The 22,513-nt window shown below is 35.7% G+C and overlaps 1 protein-coding gene across 3 annotated transcripts in view; it reads right to left on the bottom strand.

Annotated features, from left to right (window-relative positions):
• LOC144293440 (uncharacterized) overlaps window positions 1-22,513 on the bottom strand; it is a 49,425-nt gene that overhangs the window by 13,174 nt on the left and 13,738 nt on the right. For all 3 annotated transcript variants that reach the window (XR_013360674.1, XR_013360675.1, XM_077864510.1), the window contains one exon: window positions 6,872-6,924. Coding sequence is in view for 1 of the 3 variants with exons in the window: in XM_077864510.1 (XP_077720636.1) it covers window positions 6,872-6,924 (53 nt within the window). In the remaining 2 variants the exon portion in view is untranslated. The remainder of the gene's footprint in view (window positions 1-6,871; window positions 6,925-22,513) is intronic.

Below are 22,513 nucleotides of genomic sequence, written 5' to 3' on the forward strand. Positions count from 1 at the left end.
TCATCTGCTCTCTCACTCATATAAGTAAATATAATCCTAAAAAAGAAAAAGCCCATGTATAAGTGGACCTGTGCAGTTCAAACCTGTGTTGTTCAAGGGCCAACTATACTAAAAAAAAAAAAAAAAAAAAAAAAAAAAGAGGTATTGAATCATGCACTTTAAAAGAGCAAATTTTATGGTATGTGAATTATATCTCAATTTTTAAAGAGAAATTAAGGTGTCAGTCTTGAACATGCTAAGTTTCAGATATTTATTGGTCCGAATGTAATGTCCAGAAATCTCTTTCGTTGATCCATTAGTATCCATTTAAGTTAGTGCCTTCATTCCCAGAAACAATGAAAGTAATTTTAGCTGATTCTTTTTTTTAAATTTTTATTTAAATTCTAGTAACATATTACATATAGCATATATTACATATAGAATAGAATTTAGTGATTCATCGCTTACATATAATACCCAGTGCTCATCACAGTAACTACCTTTCTTAATACTCATCCCTCGGGGCACGTGCGTGGCTCAGTCTGTTAAGGCTGCCTTCGGCTCAGGTCATGATCCCAGAGTTCTGGGTTCAAGCCCCACATCGGGCTCCCTATTCAGTGAGGACCCTGCTTCTCCCTCTTCCCTCTGCCACGCCCCCTACTTGTGCCCTCTCACTCTCTGACAAATAAATAAAATCTTAAAAAAAAAAAAAATCCCTCATTTGGCCCCCCACCCCCACCTAACTCCCCTCCAGCAACTCTCAATTTATTCTCTATAGTTTAGAGTTCCTTTTATGGTTTGCCTCCCTCTCTTTCTATTTTTTCTCCTTTCTCCTATGTTTATCTATTTTATTTCTTAAATGCCACGTATGAATGAAATCACATTACATTTGTCTTTCTCCGATTTCACTTAGCATAATACAGTCTAGTTCCATCCACATTGTTGCAAATGACAAGATTTCATTCTTTTTGATCACTGAGTAATACTCCGTTGTGTATGCCATTTATCAGTAGATGGACATTTGGGCTCTTTCCATAATTTGGCTATTGTTGGTAATGCTGCTATAAACATCAGGATGCATGTGCCTCTTTGAATCAGTATTTTTTTATCCTTTGGGTAAATAGTAGTGCAATTGCTGGGTCACAGGGTAGCTCTATTTTTAAATTCTTGAGGAAACTCCATACTGTTTTCCAGAGTAGTTGCACTGGTTCGTGTTCCCACCAACAGTATGAGAGGTCCCTCTTTCTCCATATCTTCACCAACATCTGTTGTTTCCTGTGTTGTCAATTTTATCTGTTCTGACAGGTGTGCAGAAATATCTTATTGTACTTTTGATTTGTTTTTCCCTGATGATTCTTACACTGAGTCTTCTTTGCCCATGGTGGTGCTTGGGCTTTATACCATGACATTTGCAAAGTTCTCAGAATACTTTTAGCCAACCTTCCCTAAAGAGTCTTACCACTGCTTTTACTCTGTCATCAGTACTACATTTTCCACAACCAAAGCACCACAGATATGATAAATAACTGATACACTGAGATTAACTACACACGAGAAACTTTACATAAATTTGCAATAATCTATAAAAATCACTGCATTATTACATTTTATGAGGGAGGAAACTAAGACTCAGAGTTTAAATTAGGTTTCTGGGGTGCCTGGTTGGCTCAGTTGGTTAAATGACTGACTCTTGATTTCTGCTCAGGTCATGATTTCAGGGTCCTGGAATGGAGCCCCACCTTGGGTTCCCCGATCAGTTTGGAGTCTGCTTGTCTCCCTCCCTCTACCCCTCCCCCTGCTCTCTCTCTTTCTCTCTCTTTCTCTCTCTCTCTCTCTCTCTCTCTCTCAAATATTTAGGAAGAAAAGAAGAAGGGAAGAAGAAAGAGAAGGGAGGGGGAGGGAGGGTGGGAAGAAGGAAGGAAGGAAGGAAGGAAGGAAGGAAGGAAGGAAGGAAGGAAGGAAGGAAGGGTGAATTCCAAGGTTACACAGCTTATAAACTGGCAGGGCTACAGCATTCTACATTTAATATCAGAGGTACTTTAACCCTTCCAATAGATTAATGCAGTTGTTATCAATCCAGACAGCACATTAAAATCACTTTAAAAAAATTCAATAGTAGGGTTCCTGGGTGGTTCAGTAGGTTAAGCATCCACCTTTGGCTCAGGTCATGATCCCAGCCCCATATCATATCCCTGTTCAGCAGGGAAGTGTGCTTCTTTCTCTTCCTTTCTTGCTACCCTTGCTCATGTGCTCTCTTTCTCACTCTCAAATAAATAAATAAAATCTTAAAAAAAAAAAAAAGTACAATAGTTAGATACCTCACTAAACCAGTTAAGTCAGAATCTTGGAGGGTGGGCTCTCCACATTAGTAGTTTAATCTTTTTTGGACATTTTCTTTTCAAGAGAAAGTCAAGATCTGACAAGTTGTTGTCTTCTGAATCTTTCAACAGAACACACATGTTAACATGATTTTAACCTTGATTTTTGTTATAAAAATCATATTACAGTAAGTGCAGATTAAGCAATAGGGAACATATCACTAGCAAATTCCTCCATGATAGAAGAAGCCTCAGCAGATATCCTCATGGGCCTTTATGCTGATAAGAATTTTTCCCAACAATAAGAAAACTTTTCTATGCCTTACACAATTGATTTCTAATTGTAGGTCAAGAGAATAGTGTTAATCCTTTAATCCCTTTATTAGTACAGTCATTACAATATTCAACGGATCTCACAAATCATTATCTCATTTGACATACTCATTAGGAAAATAAAGGATGTCAGATGTTATTTGATTGAATTGTTTCATTTCTTTTGTTAATTATCAGAATTGTTTGTGTATAGTCCTTCTTGAGACTATTATAGGTATCAAAAGGATGTTTGATAAACTCTAAAGTTTTGATCAAAATAGTTGTTTAAGCAACTCAAATGTAGAAGATGAAAGTTTAATTTGGTCTTATATTCTACTCGTTATATGTAGATCTCCACATGTCTTGTATTAGACTTGAAATGCATGGTTGCTGGTTGGGTGTCTTTCGTGCCAAGAAGGTGTAGCCTTGCTGTCTTCATACTATGCCTGGGGGGTGGGTGGGTGGGAAGAGTCACCGAGTAAGTATTGAATGACTCTGAGACTGGGTGCATATGTATCTATCTGTGTTCTCAATGAAATTAAATTTCTCGACAGCAGTCTCCTTTTATCTTTTTGTGTCTGCTGCTACTAGTGGCATAGATCTGGGCACATTATAAATTGTCTATAAATGGTTTGCTTTCTGAATGTAACCTAAAATATTATTTGATATTTTACTGGCTTCATCATTCAACCAAACATAGTTGATAAACTATAATTTGAAATAAAATTTATTTTCTTTTGAGAAAACACAGAAGTTTTTTTTAATTATTCTTATATCTTTCTCATCTTCTTTCCATATAAAAATAAGCAATTTGCAAGGTCTCTCCAAAATTCAGGAATATATTTTAAGTAACTTGGAAGGAGATGTGAGAGTAAAATGTTCAGCTTTGGAAAGGTCTCCATTGCAATACTTGCAAAATAATCTATTGCCTTGGTATTCAAATGGTCATCTGCACATCAGCATCACTGATATCACCTATGAGTTTACTGTAGCCCCAGAATCTCAGAGCCCACTGCAGGCACTCTAATTGATAATCTGTTTGAGTTTGAGAAGCACTGATATATGGTGCATTCCAATTTCTTATTTGCTTATTTTTGTGCTTTAAAAAATATTCTTGGGGTGGAGGATATGGGGTCCTTTCAGAGTGTTTTCTGCCCAGCACATACTTCCAAGAAATATATTTTAATATTAAAATATTTGTTTAGGTGTGAGCTAACAGAACGCCTAAGAAAATAAACCTGTTGTGACAACTAAGAATCCTTTGTGTAGGGTGGTAGAGCATGGCGCCATCTCGCTAATAACCTTGACCACCATGATTTCTGTGATGCGGAGCTTCATGTCATTTCTCTGGGAATTTGAAATTTTCTCCTATCTGCTCATCTGATGGCTAAGCAAGGGGCCATCTGTGCTCTGTGGATAAAGTCAAAGAGAATTTTGACAGCCAAAGTGGTTTTCTTTATTCATTGTCTTGTTTCTTCTGTGACAACCTCCTTCAAATTCTCTGGTATATATGAGGACAAAACAAAAGTAGGATAAAACCAAATATTTAAACAACCATAACCACCCTCAGCAGGTTTTCCTTTCCTTCCCTTCCCTTCCCTTCCCTTCCCTTCCCTTCCCTTCCCTTCCCTTCCCTTCCCTTCCCTTCCCTTCCCTTCCCTTTCCTTTCCTTTCCTTTCCTTCTTTTATTTTCTTTCCTTCTCTTTTTTTTCTTTTCTTTTCTTTTCTTCTTTTCTTTCTTTTCTCTTTTCTTCTTTCTTTCTTCTTTCTTTCTTTCTTTCTTTCTTTCTTTCTTTCTTTCTTTCTTTCTTCTTTCTTTCTTTCTAACTCTTGGTGCCTTCATTCTTCATTTAGACACTTTAGACACTCAGGGTAAAAGATATGCCACAATGAATAAATATAATCAGTTGACCTGATGTTCTTTAAACCACTACATTGACACATGCTTAATTATAAATTATTTTAATGGTTTCCTCCTTCTGTGTTTTAATGTATGATAATTTAGAGATTGCCTTTTGTAATTGGTATACTGAATGATCTTTATTTTTATTTATTTTTTTAAAGATTTTATTTATTTATTCATGAGAGACACAGAGAGAGAGAGGCAGAAACATAGACAGAGGGAGAAGCAGGCTCCTTGCAAGGAGCCTGATGTGGGACTTGATCCTGGGACTCCAGGATCACACCCTGGGCCGAAGGCAAACGCTCAACTGCTGAGCCACCCAGGTGTCCCCACTGAATGATCTTTAGACTAGATGTTAAAGAACACGGATTCTAATGCCAACCTTTGGAATGACTGGGTACGTATGACCCTACACAAGTGAGTGATGTTCCAAGGCTGAGATTGCTCTTAGAAATGACATTGTTGGCATGGGCAATCTCCAGAACCTCTGTCTCAGTGATTCCATGACACTCTATCAGCTTCATTTTCATAAAGCTGCTGATAAATCTAGTTTAAATCTTCTTATTTATGATACCAAGTCAGAAAAAAAAAAAAGGATCTTGTTTTACACAGAATACAATCATGAAAAAAATATGTTAATAATAGGAACATTTAAGATTTCTGTCCTATTTGCTGTGAAGGTTAGATCTGTATCAATAAACATTTGCAAGTGAACAGTAACTAATGCTCAAATATAATACTTCCATGAATTAATCATGGCTGCTTTTGCACAGCAGCAGACTGCTCAGTGCTTAGTTAAGCCCCCAGCTAGTTCTCGCTCATAGACTCTATGTTTGAGAGTGAAATTGATTATTTGAATTGACATTCTCCATCCCAAGGCACCTAAGTGAGCAAGAGGTTATGAATATTATAGGGAGATTTTATTTTCCTCAAAGTCTGCTCTGAATTCAGAATTTTATTGAAGGTACAGAGAGCAGTGAGGCAATGCCATATTCAGGCCACTGGGGAGGAGGGAAATGAAGAGGAGACAAGTGTGGATTCCAAGGGGAGCGATAAACAAATCTGTCTCACTTACATTCAATTTGAAGAATAATATTTAACGTCTCCAGAGTGCTTTGCTTATCTTGATATCTCAGTTAATTATTGCTTCCATTCTAGGGCTGAGTACCTACTATGAGTTATGAACTGGGGGGTAGTGACGAGGATACACATGTGAACAATACAGTCCTGAATGCTGTATCTTATCACTAATAGTCTTCAACATTGCTGTCTGAGTCATAGGATTTTTAAAACATAAATCACTCTGCACTGAATTTTCCTCATCAGCTGTCATTGTTGAGAATAGAAGTCCAGATACAGAAAGCCTTTTTTGATATGTTGGCTATTTACTCTTCTTGCCTCATCTTTCATCATTACTTACTCCTATACCCCAAGTTTTACCCAAACTTCTGCATCTCACTCCAAGAATGAATTCAGTGGATGGACCATCCTCTCTTAAATTTCATTGTCTTGGGACGTCTGGGTGGCTCAGTGGTTGAGCGTTTGCCTTTGGCTCAGGTCGTGATCCTCAGGTCCTGGGATCGAGTCCCACCTCAAGCTCCCCGCAGGGAGCCCGCTTCTCGCTCTATGTTTCTGCCTCTCTCTCTCTCTCTGCCTTGCGTGAATAAATAATAAATATTTAAAAATTTTTCATTCTCTTCACATGTTTATTCCATCTTCCCAGAGTGGCTTTACTGACTTTCTTCACTTATTTAGCTCTGACAAGATCTTCAAGAGTCAATTGACGTATCAGCACCCAAGAGACCTATCCTGATACCTAGAATCCGTGGCCCATTTTTGTATTCCCACAGGAGATAGTTCTTACACCTGATGCAGGATGCTACCATCTATTTATCCCTCTAGACCACAAAATTATTTTAGTCAACCAGCCCAGTGTCTGGCTGGTACATGCTCAAGTACATTTTCTTTAAGAAATAAATTATTCAACAAAATAACCCCAAGAGGTAGGTGGTTCGTATTATTCTTTTCATTTAAAAGCTGAAGAAACATTAAAGATCTCATCCCATACCAAGGTCAATAGGTAAAATTTATCTGGTTTTATGAGTAAAATCACATGCTATTTTTCAATATGATACCTCTTCATCTCATGGTAAAATTACTGATGGAAAGAAGTATCGGGACGACAAAAGCACAGTGAGAGAAGAAGGGGAGTTTTGTGACTGGTGGTGAACCACCAACATGCAGCATGTTCTCAGGGGAAATGTAAGAGAATGAGTCCGGGAAACAGGATACCCCTACAAATGAATATTTAATAAATGAAATGACAAGCCTTATTTTAGAGGAATGAAAGTAGCAATACCTATTTTGGTCAACCTCCATCTTCTGTTGCTGCTGGTGGTGGTGTTGCTGTTTCTGAAAAACAGGAAGTTCGTCTCAGACATATTGCAAATTAGAAAATAAATTAGTTTACTGTTTTTGTTTTGTTTTGTTTTGTTTTTCCACAAAGTCCTCTAAGCTCTTTTGAAAAATCTTTCAAAAATTAAATCAGCTTTAGACACAGAATTTTGGATAGGGCTGTTTGCTATCTGTGTGACTTTATGCCTTTGAAATAAATTTTATTTGATGTTTTCTTCTCCTCTTAACAGTAATTCTCCTTGAGTTTTGACTAAGAAATTTTCAAGGCAATAAGACAATTAAACAGTAAGACATTAGGCAATATATCACTGGCAAATATGTATCACCAAATACTTTTCCAGTTCCTTACTATTAACATTTTCAAACATGCAGAAAAGTCAAAAGGATAAACTACACAGATTCCATGTAAATTTGATACTTATTAACATTTTTATGTGTGTTTTTATACTTCATTCCTGCATATTCCAGCATTTCCTCTCCAAAACAAGAGCATTCTCTAACATAACTCCAGTACTTTTATCTCACCTAAGAAAACTAACAATAACATCCCAATTTCATCTAATAACCAGTTTATTTTCAAATTTCCTGAGTTGCCTGCAAGAAGTATTTTATAACTTTTTTTTTAAGACCTGGATTCTCTTAAAGTTTATTAGTTGTATCTGATTCTCTTTAGCCTATTTTAATTTTAAACAAGTTCCATTTTTCATGTGTTTATTTTTCATGACATTGAATTTTTTAGAAAAGATTTTATTTATTCATGAGAGACACAGAGAGAGAGAGGCAAAGACACAGGCAGAGGGAGAAAAGCAGACCCCCCTGCAGGGAGCCGGATGTGGGACTGGATCCCAGGACCCCAGGGTCACACCCTGACCAAGGGCAGACGCTCAAATGCTGAGTCACCCAGGTGTCACGACATTGAATGTTTTAATAGTCTGGGTCAGTTACCTTGTAGAATGCTCCCAATATTTGCTTTGTCTGACTGATTCCTTATAGTGTTATATAATTTCTTCCTCTGTCCCTGTGCGTTTTATAAACCAGAATTCAGAACTAATGCCTATATTAGTTGTAGATTAGAGTGTTTCATGAAGAACACTTCACAGGCGAGGCAGGTACTTCACCTCACAACATACCCAGATGTACATAATACTTGCTCGTAGCGATGCTGGTTTAGCTACTTGAGGTTGTAACCAGTAGATCTCTTCACTATAAAGATCAGTTTCCCCTTTGAATTTAGCAAGCAACATTTGTGGGTGTCATAATTTGGCATATGAAAATTATCTTCCAAAAACAACTTTGCCTAATGCCTCTTACCCAATAATGTATTACTCATTGACTATGTATGTTATCATCAATTAGATCATTGGGTTTCACAGAAAAGTGAATTTTTAAATTGGATGATTTCTTTGTTCTTTATTAGGCATCGTTAATCTGTGAAAAAGAATTTTTTCTCAAGCAGTGATGAATTATATCTTTGTTAAAAATCAGAAGAAATGCTCATATCTTCTTTCTGAACTATTAAATTCAGAGTAAAATACTGGCCTGAGAGTTACCTCTCTGTGAGTTTTTTTTTTTTTTTTTTCTTCCTATCAGGATTGACTTAGAGGTAATTTCTTCCTAAAGATGTATAGAAGTGCTACCTCTAAACTTAGGGGAATAAATAATTAATAAAATAATAATCAGAGAATATTGGATTCAAATTCTAGATCTAAAGCTTATGAGTCATGTTACCAAGAACAATGTACTTACTTTTTCAGGCTCATTATTCACTTATCCATGTATTTTCATTGACATCTGTCAAAGGTTGTTACGTGAATTATTTCTTTTTTATGGCTAGAATTCCATTTAGATCCTCATAGAATGTATTAGCTAATAGTGCCTTCTAGGTTTGCATTGTAACTGCTGTTGTTTATTAATGAATTGATATTAATAAAATTCCAGGATGAATTTAGTGCATATTGGGTCATATTTACATTAAAAATGAAATTGTGAGCTTCTATTTCCTATTTCTTGTGAAATGGTATAATACTGACAAATTATTGTTTGAGGAATTCTTAGCCAGTGATGAGGGGAAACACCCTCTTACCATCTTAATTATTTATTCTTTTTATAATATCATGTGTTAAATTATCAAACTGCCAGGAAATCAGTTAAAATGGATTTATGAACCTCTATGATAGTATTAACTGTATATATACATATATAGTATAATATATATAGTACTATCTGTGTGTGTATATATATACATATTATATATATACATATTATCAAATATACATATTTGATATCAAACATACATTTCAAATATATATATAGATAAATATATCTATATATATTTGAGAGAGATTGACTGAATTATTACCAGTTGACAAAACTGTAAAATTGTTAAATGACATATAAAAAAAATGTTTAAAGCATCTCATGCTTTAGTTTCCCACCCTTACCACAACAAATAAATGATGTTTTGGGAATGAAGTGGTCCAATCCATGCAGTATCACGAACTCCTAGTGTCGGGTGATTGAATTCATCTTTTTCCCACATGAGAGACAGATCATTATAACAAAAAGTGCCAAGAACTTCCTCCAGTCCCATTTTTGGAGGCAGTATTTTCTAAAATATCCCAGGCCGAAAACGAGATCATGTTTGGATTCCACAATTTTTGATAAAATTCTGTATACATGAGAGAGTTGAGGACACAAATCTCTGTTTCTGCTTTAGCTTATAACATGTAGTGGTGTCCAGGCTGATCAGCTAAGGTCTAGTTGTAGCCACAGGATAAACTGGGCTCACATAGAGACACAAATGACGAGGTGCAGTTCTGGTTAGTTTGAAAGTACATGAGGCTGAAGTTCAGATAACCAGTTTATCTACAAAAGACAATCTTGGGCCAGAGAGTTGGTTTGATTTATCTGAGGTTAGTACACCATCAACTGAGAAAGCTATTTCTCTCTCTCTCTCTCTCTTTCTCTCCCCCCCCCTTTTTTTTTAAGATTTCATTTATTTATTCATGAGAGACACAGAGAGAGAAGCAGAGACACAGGCAGAGGGAGAAACAGGCTCCTCCTGGGGAACCCAATGCAGGACTCAATCCCAGGACCCCGACCTGAGCCAAAGGCAGAAACTCAACCACTCAGCCACCTAGGCATCCCAGCTGTTCCTCTTAAGAAAGAGACTGTTAAGACTTATATTTAGACTCAGGATTTGAAACCTGAGAGTTGCCAAGTACTAGTGCAGCATAGTGACGTGGGGTATTGATCATTTATTCATTGTGTGTACTTTGTCAAAATTCCTTAAGTTCTCGATATGTTAGTTTCCTTATTGGACCATGGAGGTAATGACAGCACTTTCATCAGAACTTTTATGAGAACTAAATAAGATGTTGCTCAGGTAATTAGTAGATGGAGCACATTTGATAAATGTTAGCAGTCCTTATTGTGTCTGCTGCCCTGAGGCCTACCAAAAGTACAACCTGCTTACCTGTAAGGCCATCATTTGTTCCACCTGAAAGTAGTCATAAGATCAGAAGGTGTCATTTCACTCAGTCACTGAGCTGTTTTCTGTAAATCGGATCACATACTTGAGATGGGTTTGCCATTTTGGTAAGGTTGTATTCCTGTTTACAACCATTTTGCGCCTCCTTCTCCACCCACCACATAATCTTTTAATGTTTTGTTTTCCCTGTCCAGATGCCACAATCCCATTGAGAAAGAGAGTTCTATTAGAGACTCCTGATTCAGGGTGACAGGCCTTTGAAGTTGTCAGTGAAGGGGACTACCCTGCAGTCTTGTAAAGATGCCTCAATGCCTGTACCTGGACAGGAATTCTGAGTTATCATAAAAATTATCGCCTAATAGATTATATGGCCAGAACAATATTAGAAATATTCTGTTATTTGAGTTAAAGCATTTGTTCTGATAGGTAGTATTTGTCGGAATTCCTTTTTTCCTCATCTTTTTTGCATTGCTTTGTTGAAATAACTTAAATTTTCTCTAGGCCATACTCAGAACCCAAATACGATGATGACTCCCTCTCCACACTCAGTGCTGAGAAAGTATTTATATATATGTTTTCAGTCTTTGAAGCAGTACCCAAAGAGAAAAGATTATGGGGATTAAGTAATACAATATTTTCAACAGGAGGAAAAAATGAATTTATTAGCCAGATGTGCAGACAATATATCCTCTCGCCAGAGGTCAGAAGTGAACATCTCAAAGTAGCTGATGTCTGCTAATCTCTTCTGACAATCAAAGCAAAGTTGCTCTCTTCAGATTTCTATCCAAAAGAGAATGACAAGAAAATTGCCAAAAGACAAATTGGAAGGTGGGAAGATGTGGTATTGTGTATATTCAAACTAGTATTTTATTTATTTATTTATTTATTTATTTATTTATTTATTTATTTATTTATTTATAAAGATTTTATTTATTCATGAGAGACACAGAGAGAGAGGAAGAGACATAGGCAGAGAAGTAGTATTATTTTTTTGAATGCCAAAATTATTCTGTAACATTTGGGCCTTTAATATGAAGAGGTAAAACCTTAGATGTGTGTGAGTTGATTGTATAATCAATAGTTTCTTTTTATAGGTGAAACACTAGGTTTAGGCTGTATTTGTCCCTCTTCTGTCTCTCTCTCGCTTTCTCTCTCTCTCACACACACAATTTAAGTGCATGAAACTTTGAATAGATAGTGCTTTTACATGTTACAGAATTCAAAGAAGTTCAAATAGATAAAACAAAAACATTAAGAACAAAAACCTAAGCCTTTCTCCCCCTGTGGTCTTTCAGAGACATTAAGTTCCTCCTTGGAGACAGCTATTGGGTCTAGAGAGACAGATGTGTGTAAATTTATACGCGGACATTATATGTGGTCCCGTTAATAATGTCTGACGTGGGTCCACTGCTTAAACTTCCTTGTATATCATGTTAAAGAATATAGATTCCCATTTAAATCAGCAAATAGTATCTATGGGGAGACTCTACCTGGGGAGCGAGGGGGCCAGAGGAGTTTCCCCAGGTCTCCTCTAATAATAAGAGGATTAGAGGAGGCTCGATTCTTGGGAGGAGACACACACACAGTCACATACATACACATACACAGAATTTTCACAGCTGTGATGTCCCTCTAGCCTTAAGAACTTGGTGTGCATTGACCTCAAATAAAGACCAGTTTCTATTTTCTAGGAGAGACACATACACAATTTTTGGAGAGTAGAATCTACTAGTATTGTTTCTGCTAAAGGACACACTAAATGCGTTTTGTGTATTTTGCTTCACCCTTCACCCAAACCTTCTATTTGGTAGCCATTAGTTTTGTTGTTTTTTTTTTTTTTTTTTTTTTCCTTTTCTGGTCCTTGCATCACTGTAAAGTGAGATTCCAGTGAATCAAATTATATCGATAACAAAATCTGATCTTTAGAAATTATGAAGCTTTCCAAAACAGACTTCATATTTATTTCTTGTTGGCATAATTACCTAAAGCCAAAAATGTCTCATATAAACTTATTGATGTAAATTATTAATAGCGCTAAAAGCAATACATTCATTTTACAAGCTCCACTAAGGCATAATAGTGGCAAATTGCCATTATTTCATTTACTGAATAATGCATTTATCTGCGATGTTTATAGGTGCACTCTCTTGATAATATGTATTATTTTACTGAGTAAATTATTATGTCATTTCCAAAAACTACAAGGCTCACATAATTCTTCTGACACACATATAAATAAGATACTCAGTGATTTCTGCGTGTGTGCGTATGCACCTATACGTGTGGGTGATGGTATACCCAGTGCTGCAAACCAGCACCGCCTTTTCAGAGGGAAATGGACATTCCTCTGCTCCAATAAAGTAACATTCTCAGAGTGAATGCATCTTAACTCGAAATAGTGGACCTGGCACAGGTGACTCATTTAGTAATACCAACAAGTTCACTTTAAATGCAATTTGACAAAAAACAAAACAAACCAAACAAATGGAAGGGAGAATAATTGGTGAATTTATCAATGAGCCTCCATTCTTCGTTTTTATTAGCAAACACCAGTGAATTCACTGTTTTATGTCTACTTATACTTACAAATTCAAGGTAAATTACATAGAAAAACTTCTGTATCCATTCTCAATATTGTCTCATGAAGGTAACTATAAATCCAAAGAACTTCTTTTCAAATATTCATTTATGCTTAAGCAATTTACCAGTCAGAAGAGTCTACCGTATGCTAGACGTTGAGGTTAGGGGTCGGTAGAAAGAGAAACCCAGAAGGCCAAGGCAGTTAAAGACTCCAGTGAGCACATCCTGGTGCCCGGGCAGTGGGCTGCAGGAGCTACCAGGCTGCAAGCCTGCACAGGGAAGGACCAGGCTGCGCTCCCTGAGGAGCTGAGGAGGAGGCCTTCATTGTGCTTCAGCTGAAAAGGCAGTGCCCTATCATGAAAAGAGGGTCATGGAAAGGAAGTGAAGCACCTACTGGAAAGAAATTATCAAGTAATGTTTCTTATATCAAGAGAGCATTTATGACAATTGGTGCTATGGAGAATTAAAGCACTTCCCTCGGGATCCCTGGGTGGCGCAGCGGTTTAGCGCCTGCCTTTGGCCCAGGGCGCGATCCTGGAGACCCGGGATCGAATCCCACGTCGGGCTCCCGGTGCATGGAGCCTGCTTCTCCCTCTGCCTGTGTCTCTGCCTCTCTCTCTCTCTCTCTGTGACTATCATAAATAAATAAAAATTAAAAAAAAAAATAAAAAAAATAATAAAGCACTTCCCTCTAGAAGATGCTATTAAATTACGGGGGGCAGGGTGGGAGTGCAGGTGGGGGTAAATAGTAGATGGAATATTTCCAAAGCTGGCAGTTCTGAGTTTTTCAAAAATAGAAAAAAATAAGAAATCCATTCATACACATATGCATGAACACCCCACTACAAACACAACAGACATGGGACACCCGGGTGGCTCAGTTGGTTAAGTGTTTGCCTTTGGCTCAGGTCATGATCCCGAGATCCTGGGATGGAGCCCTGCACTGGGGTCAACTACTCAGTGGGGAGTCTGCTTCTCCCTGTCCCTCTGCTCACCTGCACTGGTGCTCTCTTGTATGCGCTCTATCAAATAAATAAAATCTTAAAAAAAAAAATACAACAGACATAGTGCTGCTGGACAAGTTCATTTTTGCTAAATGGAAAATTTGAAATAAATGACAACACTTGTTGGCAAACATACATATATATTTGAAGCTGATTTAATTTGTTCTAAGACTTTGCATCTTAAAGTACTGAGAGTTGAACTTAAAAAAAAAAAAAAAGAAAAAAAAAGATCTTGAGGTCAAGACCAAGTGTGATCGAAGAATTTTGTCAGCTATGAGAGTTTAGGCAAACTGAGCACAGGGGTTTCTAATCCCCCTTGGTGTTCTGGAAGTTCCAGACCCAAAGCAGAGAGAACAGGCACTGCAGTCATCACAATGCTTGGTCACTAAAATCTGAAAAATATAAAATCCACATATGATACTGAAACAAAAACTTTAATGACTCATGGATCTCTAACACAATTTCTTAGGAAAAATCATTTCTTTTTACTTTTTTAAGTAGTCTGTAATGTAATGAAGCAATCAGAATATTCACTATAAATGTAGATAAAGTAACATCTTTTTTTTTTTTAAGATTTTAGTTATTTATTCATGAGAGACACACAGAGAGGCAGAGGCAGAGGGAGAAGCAGGCTCCCCGCAGGCAGGCCAATGTGGGACTCGATCCCAGGACCCCGGGGTCATGCCCTGAGCTAAAGGCAGACTTTGGCTCAACGACTGAGCCACCCAGTACCCTGATAAAGTAACGCCTTTAGCAATACTTCTCCCCCATGGATTAGCAATATTTTAAGGTGTTCGCTTTGCTTTGCTTTTTGGTTTTATAGTATTTATAGTAACTCAAAATGTTTTGCCATATTGGAGTAGTCTAAAGTAGGGAATCTAGTCTTTATTCCATAATGCTTTATATTATGAATATACGTAAATATAATATACCGGAGTTACTTTTTTATTTTTTTTATTTTTTTTGCGATTCATATGGCAAAAGCCAGTTAACTATTTGTAGAAAAGGTTGCATTTGCCTAGGCCGCTCTTTGATGAGAATAACGGGGAACTGGGTATGTACCATGGGTACTGGTAGTAACAAGGACTTTTTCTGTTCTCTTCAGTGGAAACTTCTTGGTTTCCACTTCTTCTTCAGTGGAAACGTCTTCTTCTTATAACCAATGTTATATTTATGTCCAGGATCTCTTTCTTTTACTCACCTGTCTCTCTACTCATAGGAACCAATAAATTCAACATGTGTTTCAAATATTCAGAAGTATAATTTCTATCGTGACATTACTTAGAGAAAAATAAATGTACATCAGCAGACCTGCATATTTAAACTTCAGAGTCATTTTGGACAGGATTATAACTCCCCATTCCAAAGGGAAGTATGTGCTGGGACGGGGCCATGACGTGGATAAATGAGGTAATCCTGTGTATTTCCTTATTGGCCCTGTTATTCTCTATTGCAATCTTATTTTTGCCAGTGTCCCACCTTTAGATTTAGGCCCCTGATGGTCCTTCTCATTTAGGATTTTTGTTGAAGCCGTATACCTTATAACATCGGAAGTGAGCCCATGTCTTCCATCTAATTGAAAGAGAGTGACATGTTTAAATAAGTGCTTTTAATAAACTAGCAAATACTGGGTGTAGTGAGGTTGTGCTATTCATTAAATGTTTTACTTTTACAAGTTGACCCTTGAACAGCAGGAATTTGTATTGTGGAGGTCCACTATATATGAGTTTTTTTTAATAGTACAGCACTGTAAATATATTTTCTCTTCCTTAATAACATTTTCTTTTTTAATAACATTTTCTTTTTCCTAAGATCACTTTATTACCTAAAAATATGTGTTGATCAAGTCTTTATGTTATTGGTAAGGCTTCTATTCAACAGAAGGCTATAAGTAGTTAAGTTTCTGGGGAGTCAAGAGTTATATGTGAATTTTCCACCACGCAGGGGGGTCAGCATCCCTGAACCCTGTTGGTCAAGGGTCAGCTGTGTTTTGTTGCCCATACAAGCTGTAAACGTGTTTGACTTCCAGACCACTCAGATATTGTGTGATGTTGGCTTGCAACTAAGCGAAGACACTGAGTCCATTTGGTTTTTGTTTGTTTCTATTATCACCAACTAAAATCCATAGTTTATTAAGAATTTCTAGGTTTTTAACCCAATTTGCTTTTTCTGTTCCAAGATACTGCATTGCATTTAGTTATCAGGTCTCCTTAGGCTCCTCCTGGGTGTGGTAGTTTGTCACACTTTTCTGTTTGTTTTTGATGACCTGAACAGTTTTGAGGAACACTGACCAGATATTTTATAAATGGCATGCCGTTGGAGTTTGTCTAATGATGAGACTTGGTATATGAGTTGTTAGGAGAAAGTCCACAGACATAAAGTGCTATTTTTATCACAGTATATGAAGGGTACCTATTGTCAACATGATTTATGATTATTGATGTTGTCCATGGTCACCAACTAAGGTAGTGTTTGTCATATTTTTCTACTATAATGTTACTCACTCTTCCCCATTTCTATACTGTATACTTTTTTTAAAAAAGGATTTTATTTATTTATTCATGAGAGACACAGAGGAGAGAGAGAGAGAGGCAGAGACACAGGCAGAGTGAGAAGCAGGCTCGATGCAGGGAGCTCTACATGGGACTCGATCCCAGGACCCCAGGATCACGCTCTGGACTGAAGGTGGCCCTAAACTGCTGAGCCACCTGGGCTGCCTTATCCTGTATACTTTGGAAGGAAATTACTGTGCACAGCAAACTAGGAGAGTGGGTATATAGTTGGGGAAGGAATATTTACTTAAATTATTTAGAATTCTTCTGCATGGAGGATTAGTCTCCCCCCTCTCAATTTATTAATTTAGTAAATCATTTATTTATATCTGCATGGAATAATAGCTGTTTATTTCATACTTTGAAGTTACAATCCAGTACAACTTTTTTTTTTTTTTTTTCTCAAATTAATCTAGCTTTGTCCCTTAGGAGCTCCTTCAGTTGGCTTCAATGTTTTTTGTTTTTAGGAGTCTTACTTTCTGACACTACCAGATATGTTTCTTATATATTTCTGGTCCTAACCCTAGAATCAGTCCTTTTTTCCAAAGACCCATAGTTCCTTTTATTGGAAAATGGTATTATAAACCAACATCTGGACACAAGTTGTTCTCCTTGTTACTGGGATGTCATTATGTAAAATCATTATTTTATGGTTTGCACTAATTTTTGTGTATATAGATATCTACACATATTTGCATATTTATGTATGTTATACATAACTTATATGTGTATTAATAAAAAGGGGTTGATATTCATGTTTCTAACTCTATTACTAACCACATGGATTAGTTTAGCTTCCTCTCCCTCTTATCTGTAAACTTCTCTGCACAGTGAGGAACCTGGCTCATAACATGAAAATTTACTCTTCAGTCTGGTGAATATGAATGGAAGTGTTGCAGTTGTTAACGTGTATTCTTGTTGGATGCAAATTTATCAACAATAAAGCTGTAGTTATACACAACTCCCTTTGCTTTCTGTTTTACAGACTCTACTCATTTCTGAAGTTACTTAGGTAGGTCAGTACCTTTTCCCCATTACCATCAGTGAAGTTGTTCCATATATTTGTAATAAAGATTCTCCTGTCACAGCCTGCCTGCCTTCTAGGGATACTAGAGCTTCCTAAATCATTTTATTTTTACTTTGCATACATTAAGATTCACTTTTTGTGCTGTGAAATTCAAAAGATACAGACAAAAGCATGAGGTCTTTTATTCACCCTTATCGTAGTGAACAGAATAATTTTACTGCTCTAAAACTCTCCTGGGCTTCACTTTTTCAGCCCTTCACTCTCCTCTCCAACACAGCAGCAAGCACTAATTCTTTTACTGTCTCTATAGTTTTGTTTTATTCCAGAATTCCATGTAATTGGAGTCTTAGAAAATGCAATCTTTTCATAATGTCTTTTTTTACATAGTAATATGCATTTAATGTTTCTCTATATTTTCCTGCATTTTGATGGCTCATTTTTAAAAATTGTTGAGTAATATTTCATTGCATGGATATACCACAGTTGTTTATCAATTCACCTACTGGGAGACATCTTTTTTATCTTTTTTGTTTCCATTTTTTTTTTTTTTTGGTGATTATAAATAATGCTGCTATAACATTTGTGGGCAGATTTTTGTGTGAATGTGTTTTCACATAAACTGAATAAGTAGGAGCCTGAATGCTGGATCATATGAAAAGAATATGTTTAACATGGTAAGATACTGCCCAACTTTCTTCAGAAGTGACTATGCCACTTTGTATTGTCCTCTAACACGATAAATGTTCCTATTGCTTGATATAGTTGGCAGGATTTGGTCTTATTGGTTATTTTTTCCTTTTAATTTTAGTCACTTTATTTTTTTCCATTTTTTAAAACTATTTAAATTTAAGTGTGGTTGACACACAAGGTTATGTTAGTTTCAGGTGTACCACATAGTGATTTGACAAGTTAAAGCTAAATGCTCTGTTCCCAGACCTGTAGCTACCATCTGTCACCATATAAGGCTGTTACAGTATCATCGACTATATTCCCTATGCTGTGCCTTGTATTCCTGTGACTTACTCATTCCACAACTGGAAACATGTATTTCCGACTCCCCTTCACCTTTTGTCCATCCCTCCATCCCTCCTTTCCCTCCCTTCTGGCAACCAGTTCTCTGTGTTTACAGGTCTGATTCTGCTTTTTGTTTATTTATTTTTTTCTTTCTTTTTTCTTTTTTTTTTCTTTTTTCCTTTTTTTTTTTTAAGATTCCACATATGAGTGAAATCATAGAGGATTTGTCTTTTTCGGTCTCACTGACTTCACTTATGATAATGCCCTCTAGGTCTAGAAGAGTACACAGGTAGAAATCCTTCTGACGTTGGCCATAGCCGCATTTTTTTCTGGATATATCTCCTCAGGCAAGGGAAATAAAAGCAAAAATGAACTATCGGCACTATCAAAACAAAAAGCTTTTGCACAGTGAAGGAAATTAGTAATAAAAAGGCAGCCTACTGAATGGGAGAAAATATCTGCGAATTACATATCCAATGAGGAGTTAATACCCAAAATATATAAAGAATTTATACAACTCAACACTAAAACGAAACAACCCAATTAAAGCATAGGCAGAATACCTAAATTGACATTTTTTTCCAGAGAAGACATATAGATGGTGATCCCTAATCATCAGGGATTTCAGTCTCTTTAATAGGTGCGTGGTAATATCAGGTTGGTGCTCTAATCTGCTGTCCCCTGATAACAAATGACGGTGAGCAACTTTCCAAATGCTCTTTGCCATCTGTCTTGAGTATGTCTCCTTGGGTGAAGTTTCTGTTCAGATCTTTTGCCCACTTTATATTGGGGTATTTTTTTTTTCTATTACTGAGTTCAAGGAGCTTTTTGTATACTTGATATAAGTATTTTATCAGATTCGTGTTTTACAAATATTTTCTCCAGGTTTGTGTATTGTCTTCTCATTCTATTGATGTTGTCTTTCGCAGAGCAGACATTTTTAATTTTATTTAGCAATTTATCAGTTTGTTTTCTTTCACAGATCAAGCTTTTTCTGTTGTATCTAAAAACTCGTTGTCAAACCCAAGGTCCCTAGACTGTCTCCCATGATTTGTATAAGTTTTTTTTTTTTTTGTATAAGTTTTATAGTCTTACATTTCATACTTAGATCTATGGTCCATTTTTTTACTTAATTTATGAACCCTTAAAGTCTGTCTAGGTTCTTTTTTTTTTTCTTTCTTTCTTTTTTTTTTTAATATAGATATCCAGTTGTCCCACTGTAATTTGTTGAGAAGATGCCTATCCCTATTGAATTTCCTTTGCCCCTTTGTCAAAGATCTCTTTTAATTTTGTCAAAGATCAACTCAAAACATTTTTGTATACACTTCTGGGATATCTAGTGTGTTCCAGTGATTCATGTGTCTGTTATTTTAACCAATAACATTGATCTATTCATTAATATATAGTAATAGTCTGATGTCAAGTAGTGTCAGTACTCCAACTTTCTTCTTCTTCAGTTTTTTTTTTTTTTTTTTCCTATTTTGGGTCCTTTCTCCCTTGATATCATCAGCTTGCTGATAAATAAAATATAGCTTGCTGGGAGTTGGATTAGGATTAAATTGAATATATAAATTGTATTGGAAGTAATTGCTATTTTAAGAATATTGAGTTTTCTAATCCATAATCCATGAACACAGAATATCTCCCTATTTATTTAGATTCTTTTTTCATTCATCAGTGTTTTATATTTTTCCACATATGTATCCTGTTCATATTTTGTTAAATTCATACCTGAGTACTTCATTTTTGATATTATTATAAATAGTATTGTGTTTTATTTTATTTTATTTTATTTTTTTTATTTATTTTTTTTTTAGTATTGTGTTTTAAATTTCAAATTTCAGTTTTAATTGTTGATATGTAGGAAAGTAATTGACTTTTATATATTAACAAATTCTTATCTCCTTTAATCATTTATTAGTCATTTGTTTTTATCACTTATTTTTTTTCTTATTAATTATTTTATTGTCTTCTTGTACTAGTTAGTACTTTTAATGTAAGAGTGGTGAGAGGAGACATTTTTGCTGTGTTCTTGATCTTAGGGAAAAAGTAGCCAATGAGTGAGATTTTTCACCATCAAGTGAGATTTTAGCTGTAGGTTTTTTCTAGCTTTTTTTTTTTTTTTTAATCCAGTTGAGAATGTTTCCCTCTAATTCCACTTTGCTGAAAGTTTTCATCAAGAATAAAATGTTTTTCTGCATCAATTGATATAATCAGAATTTTTCTTCTTTAGCTTATTTATGGGGTAGATTACTTTCCTAATGTTTCACTTGAACATGGTGTTTAATTCTTTTTATACATTATTGATTTTGATTTGCTAACACTTTGGGGATTATGATTCTATGTGTGTTTGTACCTATGAGAGAGATTGATCTATAGTTTTCCATTGTTTCTGATAATAGGGTGATGCTGGCCTCACAGAATGAGTTAGGAAATAGTTTCTCTGCTTATATTTTCTTGAAGATTTTGTATAGCAATAGCAGTTTTAAATTTTTGGTAGAATTCACCATTGAAACCACCTGGGCCTGATGTTTTCTTTCTTATAAACTTATGTAAATTAATGAATCAATTTCTTTAATAGGAATAAGCCTATTCGGATTATATATTTAATTTCTTGTGTGGGTATTGGTATCTTATGTCTTTCAAAGGATTGTTCCATTTTATTTGTTTTAAAATGGTGGTCATAGAGTTGTTGTTTTTTTTTTTTTAGTTTTTCTTAATATTATTTTATTCTGTAGATGTCTATGGGGTCAGTAGTGACAATCCTTTTTTCATTTTTAATATCAGTAACTTCGTTAGTAATTTTTGTCTTTGTTAGTATGAATAAAGGTGGATTCATTTAACTTATCTTTCAAAAATATTTTGATATCATTGCTTTCTTCTATGATTTTTCTGATTTCAGGTTCTTTGATCTCTACTGTATTTTTTTCTTCGACTTGCTTTAGGCTTAAATTACAATTCTTTCTCTCTTTTTCCTAAGATAGAAATTCAGATTGTGATTTTAGAGTTTTCTAATAAATTATTTAGTGCTATAAATTTTCCTCTAAGCAATACTTTCGCTGCATTTCACGAATTTGGATATTTCATTGACATTTAGTTCAAAATATTTTTAAAAATTTATTTATTTGAGAGAGGGAGAGAACATGCATGCATCTGTGGGTGGGAAGATGAGTAGAGGGAGAGACTATCCAGCAGATTCCCTACTGAACTTGAGCTCCATGGATTGGAGGGGTAGACAGAGGCTTGATTTCACAACCCATGAAATCAAGACCGAACCAAAATCACCAGTTGCTTAACTGACTGAGCCACTCAGGTACCCCTTAGTTCAACATGTTTTAAAATTTTTTTCCTGAGTCATCTTTAATCAATGTTTTATTAGAAGTGCATTATTTTTGATTTCCAAATATTTGGGGATATTTCAACTATCTTACTGCGAATTGATTTCTGGTTTAATTCTATTGCAGTCTGAGGAAATAAATGCTTTGGATGATCTACATCCTTTAAAAATTGTTCATTTGTATTTGTTGGGCACATAATGTTGTTTCTTTAGGTTAGCGTTCCATGTAGGTTTGAGAAGGATGTATACCTTGCAGTTATTGAATAAAATATTCTGTGCACGTCAATTAGATCAAGCCTTTCCATAGTTCAGTACAAGTCAACTATATTCTTACTGGTTTTCTGCCTCCTTAACTTATCAACTACTTAATAAGGGTGTCAGTGTCTCTAACTCTATTAATGGATTTGTCTTTTCTCCTTGTTCCATAAGTTTTTGTCTCACAGGGTTTGACACCTTGCCTTTAGATGCATAAGTGATAAGGACTTTTATGTCTTCTTAGACAACTGACCTCTGTATTATTAGGAAATATTTCTCCTTATCCCTGGTAATTTTCTTTGATATGAAATTTGCTTCATCTTAATA

The sequence above is a fragment of the Canis aureus genome, chromosome 21 (genome assembly GCF_053574225.1).
Source record: "Canis aureus isolate CA01 chromosome 21, VMU_Caureus_v.1.0, whole genome shotgun sequence".
NCBI lineage: Eukaryota > Metazoa > Chordata > Mammalia > Carnivora > Canidae > Canis > Canis aureus.